This window comes from Lepidochelys kempii, chromosome 17 (genome assembly GCF_965140265.1).
Source record: "Lepidochelys kempii isolate rLepKem1 chromosome 17, rLepKem1.hap2, whole genome shotgun sequence".
NCBI lineage: Eukaryota > Metazoa > Chordata > Testudines > Cheloniidae > Lepidochelys > Lepidochelys kempii.
This window is the reverse complement of record NC_133272.1, coordinates 11259409-11276867: the sequence shown is the minus strand read 5'-3', so window position 1 is coordinate 11276867 and position 17459 is coordinate 11259409. Positions and strand designations below refer to the sequence as shown.

At 43.4% G+C, this 17459-nt stretch overlaps 1 protein-coding gene across 3 annotated transcripts in view; it reads right to left on the bottom strand.

Moving 5' to 3' along the window:
- The window catches only part of WSCD1 (WSC domain containing 1), a 57280-nt gene that overhangs the window by 18659 nt on the left and 21162 nt on the right, over window positions 1-17459 (bottom strand). For all 3 annotated transcript variants that reach the window (XM_073315249.1, XM_073315250.1, XM_073315251.1), the window contains 3 exons: window positions 16810-16924; window positions 13773-13957; window positions 3158-3279 (listed from right to left, as the gene is read on the bottom strand). In XM_073315249.1, coding sequence (XP_073171350.1) covers window positions 3158-3279; window positions 13773-13957; window positions 16810-16924 — 422 coding nt within the window. The remainder of the gene's footprint in view (window positions 1-3157; window positions 3280-13772; window positions 13958-16809; window positions 16925-17459) is intronic.

Genomic DNA, 17459 nt, shown 5'->3' with positions numbered 1-17459 from the left:
TCTAAACTGAATTAAGGCCACTTTAATTCAGAATAAGAGTGTCCACACAGAGATTTAATGTGGTTTAATGAATTCATTTAAAATTCACACTTTTAGGTAGTTCAGATTGATTTCCCTGCGTGTCCCTGTGTAAAAAAGAGCAAAGCTGGGAACAGAACCCAGAAGTCCTTCAATTCAGTGTTCTGCTCTACCCCTTATTCCCACATACTCCTTATATCAGTATTACATATGCGCGCACACGTACTATGGTAATTAATTAACACCGAACAACGCTTCAGTGGCATTTTCTCGAAACACATTGAACTGAAGAGGTGGCATAAAGGATATGTTGACTGGAAAAAGACTTCCCACTCCCCATCATGGGATAAAAGCTGCTAAAATTACTCTACCTAGTGATTATGAAGATTTGTTTTTCATGCCTTAATAGTTTTAATCACTTTGTGTTACTAGAAGACAAATTAATTGAATGTTTGGTTTACTCCATGTCATCTGAGGGTGGCTTTAGGCTAAATCTGATCACAAAATGAATCTTCCTCTGCACAAAGATACAACCCAACTTTGGGGTGTGGGGGGAGGACCTCCTTTCAATAGAAAGTGCCTGGTCCAAATGCTCCACTCCATTACACCAGTTCATCTTTACTCAAGTCAATGGAGTGAGTTATGCAGATGTAAACCGAGCCGATTGAGGATGTATGCCAAGGCGAAGACCGTAACAGGGTTCAAAAAAGAACTAGATAGGTTCATGGAGGATAGGTCCATCAATGGCTATTAGGCAGGATGGACAGGGATGGTGTCCCAAGCCTCTGTTTGCCAGAAGCTGGGAATGAGTGACAGGGGATGGATCACTTGATGGTTACCTGTTCTGTTCATTCCCTCTGGGGCACTTGGCACTGGGCTACATGTACCCTTGGTCTAACACAGTAGGGCCATTCTTATGTTCTTATGCCCTTTGTCAGTCTACAGGCCAATAAATAAGTAGCAGAACTTTTATTAGCCACTGTGTGGTCATTTGCACCAGTATAAAGTGGGTGTAAGATGTTACCAAGTCAGAATTCTCCACTCAGGGTTTATTTAAACACACAAGTGGAATCACTTTAACTATGCCATTATAGGGGCAGTACAATCCCCTTAGGGTATGTTTACATTGCAATTGATGTGTGACTGCAACCTGTGTAGGCAGACCTGAGCTAGCTTTGATCTAGGTACCTTTGGTAATAATAGCAGTGAAGCTGTGGCAGGATAGGATAGTCCCTCAAGTGCATACCCAGTCAGGATCCTGGCCCCGCCTGTACAGCCCATGCTGCCGTGCAGGAGTAGTCAATAGGCAGACTGGGGGCCAAATCTGGACCGCCAGCTGCTTTTGAATGGACCACAAAATCTTATTTACTTATTATCATTATTGTTGTTTTGTTTTCTATGGAGTCTGGACCTTAACTATACTTTGACCAAAAAATTGGGACACAGAAAAAAAAAATTGATAACATCTGTGTGGTTTCACTGCAGTTGTAACAAGCTACCTAGATCAAAGCTGGCGTGTCTACACATGCTGCCTTCACCCCTCCTAATTGCAGTGTGGACACAATTATATCAGTATAAAGGTGCTTCTATCAGTATAGCTTTAGACTCATATGAAAAGGAGAATGAGCTACTGGTATAAGGAACCTTTGTGCTGGTATAACTGAATCCACACTTGAGGTTGTACCAATATAGTTATTTCAGTAAAAAAACTGGCACCCCTAATCTGTTATACTCCAACAAAACTGAGTGTAGACTAGGCCTCAGTTACAACAGTAGTAGAACCTAATTCTCATTTAAACTAAGGCTGCTCCACACCACTCTGGCCATGTAAAGGGGTTTTACAGTGAATGTAAATGCACTGCGCTTCCTTTTATGCTGCCAGAGCTATGCAAAGTGTCTTTAGTGTAAATGAGAATCAGGCTCATAGTCACTTTATCAATTACTCTGGCTTCTTTACACCACTGTGGCAGTACAAAGGGGCCTTTAAGTGGGGATAAACATAATCTACATCCACTTTAAAGCCCCAATTGTAAATGAGGATCAGATCCTTTGTAGTCACCTTGGACAACTGTAAAAATGGTCACACAAGACACAAAAGAGTGGAGAATCATTCCCAGACTCAAAGTGGAACTTAAACTCCTCCCATTCAGGTAAACTTTAAGTAACACCACTGTAGCTAGCAGAGGTACCTCTCGGTAAAGCTGGTGCGAAAGGGAAATAAGGTCAAAGCAATGATGATCAGATTGTCGTCCAAATTATTCTGGACACTTTGGACCCACTCCCTTACACCTGTGCACAGTTGGTGTAAAATGCTACCAGATAATATTTCTCCCCCCTTCATACTACTAGTTGTTGTTGTTGTTTATTATTTAAAGGTGTGTAGATGGCAACACAGAAGCTGAAATCCTCAGCTGGTATAAATTTATAGCAGTGGAGGATCTGGCCCTCAAGGCTTGATACTGATCACCCATACACTACTGTTATAGTGCTAGGTTTCAGAGTAGCAGCCGTGTTAGTCTGTATTCGCAAAAAGAAAAGGAGGACTTGTTAGTCTCTAAGGTGCCACAAGTACTCCTTTTCTTTTTTGTTATACTGCTGTAATTCCAGTGAGTTCTGCAGTGTGACGGGTGACTGACAGTAGTATAACTGAGATCAGAATCAGGCCCACAAGGTACAAAGCAGTGTAGAGGGAGGTACAACTGGACGTAATTCTTCCATTCAATATGCACAATGAACACACAAGGTGCTGAACTTGAATCTCTAAGGGAAGAATTTGTTCTATTTAGCATCAATTTCGGGTCTGTACTTGTTAGTAATGTGACATACAATATTGACTTTCTGCTGGCCCATTGGGTGGTCACTTAGGATTGGTTTCCGTGTACATCATCTTTAGTGGCAGAATTCTGATTTCTCCTCCCCCCCCCCCATAAGCAATAATAATTATACTGGGTATGCCACTGTGAGCTTCCTTTGAAGAAATCTGTCCTTTGGAAACTAATTTTTGAATCCACAGCTCCAAAGGCACTAAGCGTCTCTATTTACTTCATAAATTAAGTCACACTCACACTCACTCTCTCTCTCTCACACACACACACACACACACACACACAAAGAAAAGTGAAATGAGAACTGTTCTTACTTTCTTGGAGCAAAATTCAGAGCACATCTCCACCGTCAAATTGAGCTGTATCAAAGAGGCTGGAAAGGTGACTGTTAAATTTTCTGGAGCTTTAAAACATCCTCGATAGATAACATTCCTCCCTGCAGGGACATGAAATAGGTTTCTCTTGAGAAAACAGCATCCATAGTAGCCTGTCACTATCACAAAGGACAATATTCATTTTGAATCTTTAAAGAAAATTCTCCATATATATGGTTTTTCAGAGTACTTTAGAAATAAGAGAAATAGAGAGACACTAGGAAAATGTATTGCAAGTCCTGCTACACTGAAAGGAGCACATCCCTTTAGCCCTATACTAACTATTGAAAGTAGGACTGCAGAGAAGAATTTAAATTAAATTCTGCTGGTGGAGGGCATTCCTATTGTTTGCAAGCCCCAGTTTTCTTTTGAAGACATTTTTCCCCTGAAAGGCTTAAAAGCCCTGATAAAAATCTACAAAGCTTCCCATGATCTGCACCAGAAAAGAAATGGAATTTAAATGAGTTCAGAAGCTCCTTTAGGGACCCGCCTTTCTGCACATCTGTTCAGTTATGAAGACGTCCCCCCTTCCCATGCACTTGCATTCGTTTCAGATCAGATGAGCTCACCGCAGCCTTCAAAATCTAAACTCAGCTTTTACAAGTCATTCAGGGAGAATGCATGCTCTTTGCTGAAGTCCTGAGGACCAGATTCTGATCTCCATTGCACCAGTGTAAATGCTCAGTAACTAAAGAGGTCAGTAAAGTTACCCCAGATTTAGAGCTGAGTAACTGAGATCAGAATCTGGCCCTGAGCCTTGCTAGTACTTAGAGTGTAGTGTTCCATCCCACTTACCATACAGGAACAAATGTCCCTTTGCAAAGTTGGCCTGGAAATATACTAGCCTAGTCATGCAATTGGCTTTTCTACTCTTTGAGAAGGTGAATGATGATGATACAGAAAGTAATGATATTTTACTAACCCAGTCACATAACAACAGTACCTACTTTTTACATCACTTTTAACCCTAGATCTCAAAGCACTTTACAAAGGAGGCAAATATCATTCTTCCCATTTTACTGATGGGAAAACTGAGGCACAGAAAAGTGAAGCAACTTGCCCAAGCTCACTCAGCAAGCCAGTGACAGACCTGCGAATAGAACTCGGGTCTGCTGAGTCCTTGTCCAGTGCTCTATCAACTAGGCAATAGTGCATCTACCAAAAAAGCAAAAACAAAAATCATGGTAAATGGGCAAATATAGTTAATATTGGACTGAACTAATAGGAGATGTAGTTTGGGGCCTTGAAGAGATTACATGCATATGACTGTCTCGCAACATGGCCTAGATTTCAATTTTACAGTGAATGCATCTGATGAAGTGAGCTGTAGCTCACGAAAACTTATGCTCAAATAAATTTGTTAGTCTCTAAGGTGCCACAAGTCCTCCTTTTCTTTTTGTGATTACAGACTAACATGGCTGCTACTCTGAAACCAGTTACACCAGTGTGAATTCAGAGTAAATCCACAGATTTCCATGGAATTGCTCCTCAGTGACAAAGGAGTATATGCAAATAGAATCTGGACCCTAAAATTTTACATTTCTCAGTGGGAGGAAGAAATCAGAGATGTAATCACTGAGATGCGATTTTTAAGGTGATGTGTTTGTTTCCCAGTAGGGATCTGAAGAAGCCACACTGCCGGTATCATTTCACTCTCATAAAATCTTTTGTGCATAAAATCATAGATTTTTAAGGCCAGAAGGGAACATTCAACCATCTAATCTGACCTCCTGTATAGCACAGGCCAAAGAATTTCACCCAGTTACCCTGTATTGAGCCCAATAACTTGTCTGACTAAAGCATCTCTTCCATAAGCATTCAGTCTTGATTTGAATCTATCACTTCAGGCGATAATCACTCTAACTGTTTAAAATGTGTTCCTTATTTCCAATGTGAATTTGTCTGGCTTTAACTTCCAGCCTTTTGTTCTTGATATGTCTTTCTCTATTAGATTAAAGAGCCATTTAGTACCCAGTATTATCTCACCAGAAGCTTATTTCTCCATGGTAGCTTTACACCATAATCAAGTCACCTCTTGATCTTCTTTTTGATAAGCTAAACTGTTGTGTTGGCATCTCAATAGCTTGATGATACACATCTAGTGATCACCATTTAAAAGCATCATGTACCACTGAGCCATCTCCCTATTTTAAATATGAGAAAACATTATGCTAGCCCAGATACCACTCTGCAGTATCTGGTGCCAAATGCTGACCTTGCCATGGTAACCATTTTGTTCGCAGAACTGAATGATTATTTTTTTAATGCTGAGATTTTCAAAGTGACTTCCAGGATTTGGATGCCCAACTACTGGGAGAAATGAATGGGAAAATGGCATGTTCAAATGGTACTGGCCATCTATGAAATCCTCAGGCAAAAAGTATCTTTTTGTTTCTTTGTTTTTATTTCAGGGGGGAACAAAATGAGCTCAGTGTGCCAAAAAAAAAGTGGAGTCCAAAATATAGTCAACAGGAATAAGGAAACAAGGAGTAAAACAGGCAGGAGCAGGATACACACTAACGTGATAAGATTACAGGAGGCAAAGGGTCTGATCCTATGCAGGTTTTCAGAACACTGGCGTAGATGAACCCGTCCCATTAGAGCACTAAGTGACATGAGCAAGATCTGTCGTGTGGTTCATTCTCTCTCTCATCCTCGGCCCAGGAGAACTGCATGTGCGGTGGAGCTTTAGTGTTTATTTTTAAATGTCCACACTTCTGTGTTTATACGAGAGAAGATGGGTTGAAGAAATACACTTTGCACTGGGGGGGGGAAGGGGAAGGTGGGTAGATTTGTGATGGTCCTCAGTTTCTGAGGGAGTTCATTCCACAGCCTTGAATCAGCCCCTGAGACAGTCTGGCTCCTGCACAGATGAATGTACCCTTATGGTAGACTTTGATCTCGTGCACATTTGTGCAGGGTCTAATATTAGAGTTCAGTGACGTTACTGCTTATCTACACCAGCAAGAGAAGAGGTGCAGGTCCAGCATGGGTCTTTAATTCTCCAACAGCAACCTGTGTTCTCTTTGCTGCATTTAAAGACAAATCGAGTCCATATCCCTTGCTAGATCTCTCTATACATATACATGCATCTTCCCTCATCCATGTCACATCTTCACTTCAATTTCATAAGCACCCCATTTGTCCCAAGACAAAAGTGAATATTTTCCAAGCAATTCATCATAATTTGGGCCATGTAACCCTGCCCCATAGCTTTGACAATTTACCCCACCCCCAACAGTTTTGCTATCTGAGAAGAGTTGGGACTAAAGTTTCCTAGAAGTAATTTATTTTATTCCAGTAAGGAAGCTGCATCTCTGTGCCATGCTTTTGATGTGCTCTGCTTGGTTAGATAGGATACCAGTGCTCAGTGGATGATGATCTTATCATGTGATCTGAACACACCATCCCTGTCACATTGTCCGCTTTCAGTCCCGTATAGCATGGCACTGCTGAGAATCATACATCGATAAATGCGGGGTGGAAGGGGTGGGAGGTAGGAGGGAGGTGGCAAAGATATAGGGAGAACATCAGAGAAAGAAAGACAGAGATTAGAGAATGACAGAGGTAAAGACAGGAACTGCTGAAATTCCTTTCTGATTTCCCTCCCCCACCCACACCAATCCAATTCAAAGTACTAGCTCAAGATGAACTATTTCTCCATCTACTGCAGTGGTATAATAATTTACTAGGTATATTAGAAGAGCAGGCAGAGGCCTCATTGTGCTAAGCACTGTACAAACGAGATGACATGGTGGTTGCCCCCAGAGCTGTCCCACTACGAGAACATGCCAATGTGCATCAGACCAGCTGATTATAAAGAACAGTCATCCTACATGCCTGTATGTTATAAGGCTAGAACTGGGCAAACCTATCAAGTCTTACTAGTTTAGATGAGGATGATCAGAATGTTCACATGCTGATCTGAAACTTATCTGATTTGTGCCACACATTTTGATGTGTCTCTTCTCACTCTTCCCTTTTCCTTCTTCCTATCCTCCTCCTTTCCACCATCTGAACCAACCAGAAGCTCCCCCATCCCATCCTTCTCTTCCATGCCCCACCAATCCTCTCCTCTATCTCCATCAGGCCTCTTTGATATTCTAGCTCTTTTTGCATGGCCCCAAACAGAACCCCTAACCAAGAACAGTTCCCCAGTCCTGCACTAACTTCCACCCCGCAACAAGTCCCCGACCTTTGGTGACATCATAGCTGGAAGGTGGCACTGAAGGGGAATTAGTCGGTCAAAACTGAAACTCTCTCACTTGCTCTTTTTCTCCACTCTATTCAAATCTGTTAGGGGCCAGATCTTCAGCTGGTGAATAGCAACCAGGATCTGCTCTGAGATCTGGCTCCAAATGTTTCCTTGAATCAGAGGTGTAATACATTATAGTCCTGATCCTTAGCAGGTCTAGATCAGTAATGATTCACACCGGCTGAGGTATAAATTCCTTCCACTCCAGTACCCCTGTCTGGGGAAGGGTGACTCCGGTTGATAATTGCCTCGCAAATGCTGGAAGGGGTGATTGGGCTATTCTGTGAATTGCAGCTCTGCTTCAGACCCCAAAATAAAGGTTTCTTGTGCTTGCGGTCTGACTTTTGCTCAATTACACTGTACAGTTCCCTATAAATAGTAGTGCTGTCAGACCTTACCCCAGTATATGTAGGATAAAACCTGTGGGCATGAATAGAGAAGGCCTGAATTAGGCCATTGGATCCTTTCTGGTGGAAAGACTTTGGCCTCAATTCTGGATTGTGGTACGACTACCTTCCCCTACATCATTGATGGATTATGGGTCTCACGTCAACAAAGCCGACCATGCGAGGATCACCTCAGGACAAGGGATCTTCTGGTGGCATAGAGATTGTGATGTGGCTCCTGTTCTGCCTTTGCCCTCCCTATCGTTTGTTTCCTATCATTTAACCCGTTACTGTTCCATGAGAGGACCTTCCCTCTTCTCATGACAGCTTACCTTGTGTAAGAGCCTTTGGTGAGAGACTTGTCAAAGGCTTTCTTAAAGTCCAAGTACACTCTATCACCCGGATTGCCCTTGCCCACGTGTTTGACACGCTCAAAATATTCCAACAGATTGTTGAGGCAGGATTTCCCTTTACAAAAGCTGTGCTGACTCTTCCCCAACAAATCATGTTAATCTATGTATCTGATCATTCTGTTCTTTACTATAGTTTGAACCAATCTGCCTGGTACTGAAGTTAGGCTTACCAGCTTGTAATTGCCAGGATCGCCTCTGGAGCCTTTTTTAAAAATCGGTGTCACATGTTCTTATGTTCTTACTAGCACTAACAGCAAGGGAGAAGAACTTTATATGGAGATATGCGTCAAAAGAATATATCTCAAAGGTACACAGTATAATAATAAGAAGAGGAAAGAACCCTTTTGTTATCCATTACAGAGGGAACAAAAAGGCCACTGCTCTTTGCACTGTATGAATGGTGGATACCCAGCCCTATGGGGTGGTGACATGGAAAGGTTGCTGTAGGAAAAAACTTGTTTGAGTCAAGGATTGTAGCCTATTGAGTTAAGTTTTAGTCATGAGGAAGTGTGACTGTACCTTTGTTTTATTATCTCTTTCTATTATCACTTAAATCTGTTACTAAACATATTCTTCTCATATGATAAATTCTTCTCAGTGCCGTTACATTCAAGTGAGATGTGCATCCTTAGCTGAGCCAGCAAGCTGGTGTGTATATTCTGTCTCTTTGGAGGCAGTGGACTTGATCATTTACGTGAGTAACGAGTGAGGGGCTGGATGCTGCAGGGAAATGCTTCTGCAGCATTTGGGAGCTGAAGTACACCAAGGGTTAACCTGAAAACTGAAGTTAAGACAGGTGGAGTCCTACAGAGTTTGCTGGGCTGGTAGGGAGCTGCCACACAGTCTAGCACCAGTTGATCCTTTTTATGCTGAGGCAGAGGGTAACAGGGTGACGTACATTTCTGGACATCTCTAGAAAGCATTACAGCAACCCGCACTCTGAGCTGTGTGGTCCTCTGCCATAGTTCTTTGTTCCTCTGACCAGTGATACCCTTCAAGATGAACTGTAACTTTAACAAAAAGAAAAGGAGTACTTGTAGCATGGGTGCCACAAGTCCTCCTTTTCTTTTTGCAGATACAGACTAACACGGCTGCTACTCTGAAACCTGTAACTTTAACAGAAGCTATAATACCAGCTACATTGCAGGAAGGCCTTGTCCTATCCGTGGGGCTCCTCAAGAAACGTGCAAGCCAAATAACAAGCAGGGGGAGAAAGAACTCTCCCTAGGATCAGACGGTTACAAAGAGCCCAGCACTAAAAAAAAAAAAAAAAGAAAAAGAAAAAGAAAAGCATAGAAGATTCCCTGCTGCCCATGACGCTCCTGAAAGACTCATTGCTTCCCACATTAATACTTGATTCATGAAACAAACGTTTTATGAACATATGGAGAATCCTATCGGATCTGATCTGGACCAGAGCTCCAGCAGCCTCCACCTACATTCTCAAGGGACCAGAAAGCAGCGGGCTCTGTACACAGCCAACAGATAATATTTTAAACATATTGCATTGCTCTGTCTTAGTCTTCCTGATTTGCAAGGGAGAAATCTATAAATAGATGGCCAAGTTCTGCCCCTAGAGAAATGATGGGCTCTATTGTGTTTAGCTGTAGCTGCACACTGGTAACAGAGCCAAGCTCGAGGTATAGAGCTTTAAAGCTGTAGAGACTGCTGCTTTTTGCTCTGGAGGGCCCTGACTCAGTCAAGATGGCAGTTGTTGAAATACCTGATCCCAGGAGGTCTTGCAAAGGAACACAACGGATGGGTGGAAGCCCTCTCAAGCGCCCTCCTGCCCCCCCCACCCCCTCAGCCTGATATGTACTCTGTTTTTATATAAGATCTGTGCAAAAGGCAGTCACACTCCCCTATTGTTCCAAAAGCCTTCCCCCAAACAAAGTGAGTGGGAAAAAGAGTGGTGATTCCAAACCACAGAGAGCCTCACTTGTTTGTGCTCATGCTTTTGAATTCTGAATGAATGAATTCTGAGACCCAGCTTGTAATTTAGAGTCCCAGAGTTTAAGGCCAGAAGGGACCACTAGATCATGATCTCCTGCATATCGCAGGCCACCAGCACCACCCCGCACAATAATCCCAGCAACTAAAATGAGACCAGAACATTGCAGCCCGCAGAACACTAAACTATTAGGTACCGCAGGCAGAGAATAGAAGGGACTGAGCTGCGTCAGTATTTGACAGGGAAATGATTAAGTGAGAGATACCTGGAAAATCCTGGCAAGTGACCCATACCCCTACTGCAGAGGAAGGCAAACTTCCCCCAAGATCGCTGCCAATATGACCGGGGGGGGAGGAATTCCTTTGTGACCCCTCAGATTCTTCCCTGATCCCCTTGCACACCTTGAGTAATACCTTACTCTTTGAACATTGAAGTCTGCAAGACTACTGGGCAAGTAAGATACTAATCAAGGTAAATAAGGACAGCAGAATATAGCCCTGGAAGCTCTGTAGAATGAAGTGATCTAGTGAAGTGGCGATCAATTAGACCCTGAGCATGTGAGCAAGAACCAGCCAGTCAAGCACCCAAGAGAATCTGTTCAGTGCCGCTTCAGAGCCGTGGCCCATGCCATCCAGCATCCCAGCTTAGGCTCTACATTCTGTTCTCTGCATAGCCAGAGCATCATGCTAGTGCCTCCATTTGCACCAAACACCCCCCCCCCCCAAAAGACAGGAGCCATGATCACTTCGTGGATTGCAGCTACACTGCAGGACAGAGCCTCTCCTTTCTGAATGGCACAAAAAGGCCAGGATATGGTTCTAACTTCACAGATAAGAATTCCTCCAGCATAAGGGGCATATGATATTACTTAAACTATATAATATTCATCTAAGTGCAGAGGGCCAGCAGATGGCCTTTGTATCCCTTAAATCACACTAGCCCTATTCTGAGGCCTTAAGGGATGCATAGACCTCTGCAAAGAAGTGAATTTCACTGGCACTGACTACTTATAAATGCTGATAAATATGCCACTGAAGTGATCCCCAGCTGACCATCAGAAAGCAAAGTCAACATTGAAAAGAAGTGGATTCCAGTAATGTATTTTTTTACCGAAAGAAGGAACAGACCAACTTTCCTGCTGCCTTTATCAATGGTGGATGGATCAGTCTTGCAATTAATCAGTAACTAGTTTATTATTTTCCTTTGAGTTTTAAGCATCTAAGTTTAGATACCTTGGTTTGACCATGTTGGTGAAAATATTTCTCTTGATAAAGACTGACTTCCACCCAGTGGACAAATTCACATTTGCATAATTCTTTTAAATTCTGAATCAGAACGAAATGTTGGAAATGTGAAATTTTAAGTGGTATGAACCAAAATGGACTTTTTTTAAAAGAGTCCAGACTGGCACACTGGTGCCCTGGCAGCCAGCTGTGCTGCTTGGGAGCCGGGCAACCTAGAGAGCCTTGGGGTATGTCTACACTACGCATTAAGCCCAGGCTCTGACTCAGCTTTGACCCCAAATCCCCCTTCCGTTCACACACAAATCAGTCTTACTTGGGTCAGCGAGCACTGAAGACCCAGGTCCTGGGATGTTGCGAGGGAGGAGGATCAAGTCCTGCTGTGACTCAGGTCCAAGCCCAGTCATTTTGCAGTGTGGCTAAAGTGCAAGTGACATGCCCGAGTCAGAAGGTGTGCACGGAGCACTATTGGCTGCAAGACCCAGATCCAGCAATTTTAAACCCAAGTTTACAATATGGTGTGGATGCTCCAAGCGCAGGCTTGGCAACACGGAGTCCATAGGCTCAGGTCTCACAGACCCCGGCTTAGTGTGCAGGGGAGACCTACCTTTGGAGCTCAGGCAACCCACCAGCTGAGCTGCTGGGTGGCCAACGGAGGCTAGGAATACAGAAACTCCGTCAGGTTGGCTGCTGGGGAGTCTGGGGACTCTGGGATTGCAGCTGTACACCACCTCGTGGGCTGAGTTGCAGGCTGATGAGAAACTAAGGAGGCTGGCCTGCCAGCCTGCCTGGTTTCCATGGAAAGTTTAGATACAGTCGACACATTCCTGTGTTTTGATTCTGTCAAACCAGCATTATCCGATCAGAACACTGTTCCACTGGAAACGTTTGGACCTGCTCTACCACTGACCCTTTGGGCCAGGTTACAGGCAAAAGAGTGGGAAAGGGGGCAGAAGCATACCCTGTATCTGCTTTGTGGACTGTATTCTGTAGATCACTTCACTCCACAGAGCTTCCAGGGCTAGATTCTGCTATCCTTATTTACCTTAATTAATATCTTACTTGGCCAGTAGTCTTGCTGATGTCAGTGGGACCATTCACAGAGTAAAATCTTACTCAAGGTGAGCAAAGTCATCACAGTCTGGCTCTTACACACACACACCCAATTCAGAATTAAACAGTGATGCAAATCCTGGGAAACTTGCCAATGTGCCTGTTAGCCTGACATGAGCAATTTAGGTCTGTGTACCTGTGATTTATAATTAATGTATAGCAGTGTGCATTATTGTACAAATCTTGACTCCTCTTTCACCATATATGCTGATGCAATCTAAGGTCTTTGTTGTTTTGTTCCCAGCAAATAGCAGCGTTAAGGAATCAGAAGGTTTGTAGAAGTAAAGACTGTTCAGCTGCTTAGACGTGTATGTGGTTTATGTTGGTCTGAAGGTCTATCTGATTTATCTCCCATGATAAATCCTAATTGAACGGCAAATAAGAATTGACTCAAAATTAGGCAAAACTCCCCACAAACTCAAGCTATTAGGGGAATAGGTGTCCTTTAGGAACTAGCAAATCTTTGTGTCATATAATTACCAGCTCTCATCTAGAAGAGACAGAGGCATATTCCTCTACCACTGGAAACAGAAATGTATTGATTTTGTTTAAGAGACAGTTTGGGGTGAGAATGGTACATGCATTCTCTTAAGCGAATGGCAGAAGAAATATAAGGTTTCCTAAATTTCTAATACACCTGCATTTTGCCCTGTGATAATGAATGCAAGACTGGTTTTTTTTTTTGCAGATGAACTCTTGCTGAGGTGACAGTCGGAACGCTCTATATTTTACTGGTTCCCATGGTTACGCAAACTTTTTGTGTAGCAACTCTGACGCAACTGAGTCAGATGCTTCACGCTCCTCCTAAATAACCAGTTGAACGACCATCCTAGCTGAGCCAGATACTGGCACCAGCCATAAGTGGACATCATGGCCCAGCTTCTCAAAGTCTTAGGCACCTCACTCTTACTGAAATCAACGGGAATTAGTTGCCTAAGTAACTTTGAAGATATGGGCTCATGCCCTTAGCTGACATTGCAAAGATGCTTCTGTTATTTGCCATGTTTAAAACCCCAGTGAAGGATTCTCTGGAGCAGGATGGGAGGGTGGAATGATAATTCTCTCCCTCCACCCCCCGCCCTCCCACTGATGTCTGATGCGCCCTGTTTGCGGGATGAACATCACTCAGGACAGCATGCTGAATGCCCTGTCCCTGTTGGGAGAAAATACTCATCAAATAGCGCTATGTTACTTACGTCGTTTGGCCCCTGCCCGTAGTTCCTCCACCCTGTAGACAGACAGCCTGTTCACCCCGCCACAGATGGAACCTTTCTCTCCTTTACATTCATTGTTGCACTCTTCTTGCTTTGCAATCATTATGGGGAGCTTGTTCCCACAGTAACATTCTGCACCATACTCCAAGCCAGCATAGGTATAAGCCCTGTAGGAAGAAAACAATACCTTGAATACAGCTAGACCCTTTGTATTCCAAAGTTCCTCTGCACAGTTGGCAAACTTGGGAAACTTGTATATACAAACTATGCACAATACCCCCCACCCCCACCAAGAAATGCAGTCAACTCTGGAGAGCAAGGCAGCAACTGTTAAAAAGTGAATAACAGCACGGCACAACAGTGATAGGCAAGAAGTGCAGAATAACACATCCAGTTGAAAGTAAACAGGGAATTTTGTTAGGCAGAATACAAAGGTCTCCAAGGCAGTTTGGCCAGTGCACTCAGGTTTTTAATACTCCTGCTTTTGAAAGAAGTGCTACGGAAATATGAATAGTGATATTTTCCCAGGACTTCATTTTCATGCCTTAGCCAAATGACACCCCAGCAGCACAGTGCCCTTAAGACTATGCTGGGCATTGGTTCAGGAGTGTCTCCTATTGAACCAGAGCACCATTTCCTGACACGTCCGTGTTTGCTGGAGGTTTCTCATCCGAGCACTGCTCAGGTCTGGGCCAGTTTAGAATGCCCGATGTGACGGCATCGCAGCTCCAGGGGAGATGGGTCTTGGTCGAGCCAAAATATTCAGCGACTTTTTGTAAAGTATTTGACCATTTAGAGCAGCACAGGAGAAAACTCCATTGCTGAAGCTATCTTGACTAGCCTTTAAAAGGAGCCACTTTTGATCCAGTCAAGGAACTTTCAAATGGTCAAAACAAAGAACTGGCTATTACTTCAATTTTAGATTAAAGGCTTGCTGTCTCTTTCAAGGTGTAAAAGTGTGCTTCAGTGAATAGTTGCTATATAAAATAAGAAAACTCAAAAATAAGTATGAAAGGGCAATCCGCTTTGATTAGGGATGTGTCTGTTAAAAATTCAAACATATGGCTTGGTGTATGGAAGTTAAAATTTGAAGGGATGTAGTTTAACTGGCAGTACAAAATGATGCCATACAAATAGAAAGCCTTTGTCTCTTAAGGTGAAGTCTCTCTAACTCTCTCACATTCCACTGAATGCATCCGATGAAGTGAGCTGTAGCTCACAAAAGCTTATGCTCAAATAAATTTGTTAGTCTCTAAGGTGCCACAAGTCCTCCTTTTCTTTTTGCGAATACAGACTAACTTGGCTGCTACTCTGAAACCTCTCACACTCAGAGTTTCTTACCCACACCAAGAGAGACAGAGACAGACAGACAGACAGACACACACAGCTGTGAGAACACAAGGTGAGATCTGGAGCTATGCTGATTAACATCAGCTTAAGGTCTGGCTCATTATTCTTAAATATATTTCAAACAAGAATCAATAAACAAGAATCTGCTTGTAAAGGGATTCCCACTTACCGCACCAAAAAGAAATGTAAGAGTTAATGGCTAATTCCCTATTGCTGTTCAAGCAGAGCTGTATTATTACTTGCAGTATTATTTATTGTATCTGCCTCTTCAGCTTCTCTCCAGTCTGAATGTAACCTGATGTCATTTAATACGTGTAATCGCAATCATCATTACTAAAAGTTAATACTAAATAAGCTTTGAAGAAGGGTGGTTTTGTGGTTGAGGCACTGGACTGGGACTCAGGGGATCTGGGTTCAGTTCCCAACTCTTCTACACATTGTCTCTAGGACTTCGGGCAAGTCACTTAATCTCCCTGTGCCTCAATTCTCCATCTGTAAAATGGGGATAATAACCATTCCTTTCTCTCACTTTTTGTCTGCCTTATCTATTTAGATTGTTTTTGGCATGTCTATTATTGTGCATTTTTACAAATGCAGCTTAGGAAGCATAAAGGAAAGGTTTTCAATCTTGGTCACCAAAAGTTGGTTCCTACATTTCTAGATCAACATTTAAATAAATGGCCTGATTTGTAGAAGTGCTGATTGCCTGCGGTTTACATTGGCTCCAGGTGGAGACATGAGTACAGGTGAACAAACCTGTCTGCGGAGGATGCGGGGTTTATTTTCCTTGCTTCCTGAGTCCAATGTGAGCACCTGCTCTGGAGTATAATTCCCCTGTGCACCAAGTTAAATCCTGAGCAAGATCAACGATTCCAATACTCCAAGCTGTCCCCCTGAATCAGGAAGTGTCTCACCAGTTTCCATAAGGGGGCTCTGTGAGGCCCCACTAACCGGAAGCGCTACAGCTAGAGGAATTAGCATATCCCAAGATCGAGTCTCTCATGATTACACAGTGACTGTAGGCATTGCCCTGAACAATGGGTAGCACATAAGGGTACTCCTGGGATGATGCATCTTAGGAAGCAATGTGCCTGAGACACACCTCTGAGTCTCCATTCTTTTGCTGCTTCCTTTTGCCCCTGGGAGCAGAGAGGCTGGTGGAGAAGTGCAGGCCTATATCTGCCATAAATTCTTACCACTGACCCACATGCTGGCTCAGCTAATCTGGCCAGTGAGCCTGGGGGCAGAGCCAACATTCTGACCCCCTGCTCCAGAGTTGAGGTAAGCAGGGGAGTAGCTTTGCACCCAGACCCAAGGTTCTTACCCACCTCTTATTCCCCATGCACAAGTATGTAGGTCAGGTTACAGTTTAGACCACAAATTGGGCCAGCTAACATTTCCTGCACTCTCCATTCATTTCCCATGTAATTCTGGGGAAGGACACTGACCCCAAAATGGCTTTCCTTCTGTGGTTAGGCAGAGGTGAAAGAGTCCCCTTCTTGCAGTGTTGCCAAGCAACCTTATGTTTGGAGGCATGAGGTAAACAACCTTTTCAAAACGGTTTCTCTCCTCTTTAATATATGCACGTGCTTCCCCCTTGTGAACTCAATTCTAAATTCCCTTTGTTATCGGAGAACAGTTGAAAGTGCAGTGAAAAATCTCTCTTTACCTCTCAGCACAAGCTTCTTGACAATGAGATACTGTCATTTTTCTTAAGTCATAAAACACAGCTCCCTTCAATGTCTTCTCCCTGGAATCATCACTGAAGCATCCAACGTAAGTGCCTAAAGTACATGAAATAGCACAAGAGTTAGAGATAATTTTACGTTCTGGAACATTCAACTGCAAATTCAAGGCCCTTAGTTATACGTGGCGCTTTGCTGTTTGCTCAGGCAGTAGCAATATGTTTGGTAGCCTGGGCTGGTATGTAGACTAGTCGCGCTGACATTCAACTCCCCTAAGAAATCTTTTGTTACTAGGGGGCAAAGTTAAGGTTGCGTGAGATGGGGCAAAGTCAGGATGGGGCTCACCACAGAAAGGCAAGGAGATAGTTGTGAATGCTGGTGGGGGTTATATCTGGTAGGGTATGTGGGGAGTGGACAGGGGAGGGAAATGTAAGAGAAAAGGAAACTTATATACATACATTATTTTAAAATATAAGATCCTGATGTTTTTCCTAGACCCTTGCACACTCATTTACTCCCTTCTGTAGTTCCTTCTGTCCATCACCCATGGCAACAGAGCCCTCCATCCATCCTGGTCACCATCCCTGATCCACCTTTCTATGTCATCCTGTCTTGAGTCCTCATCACACCTCCA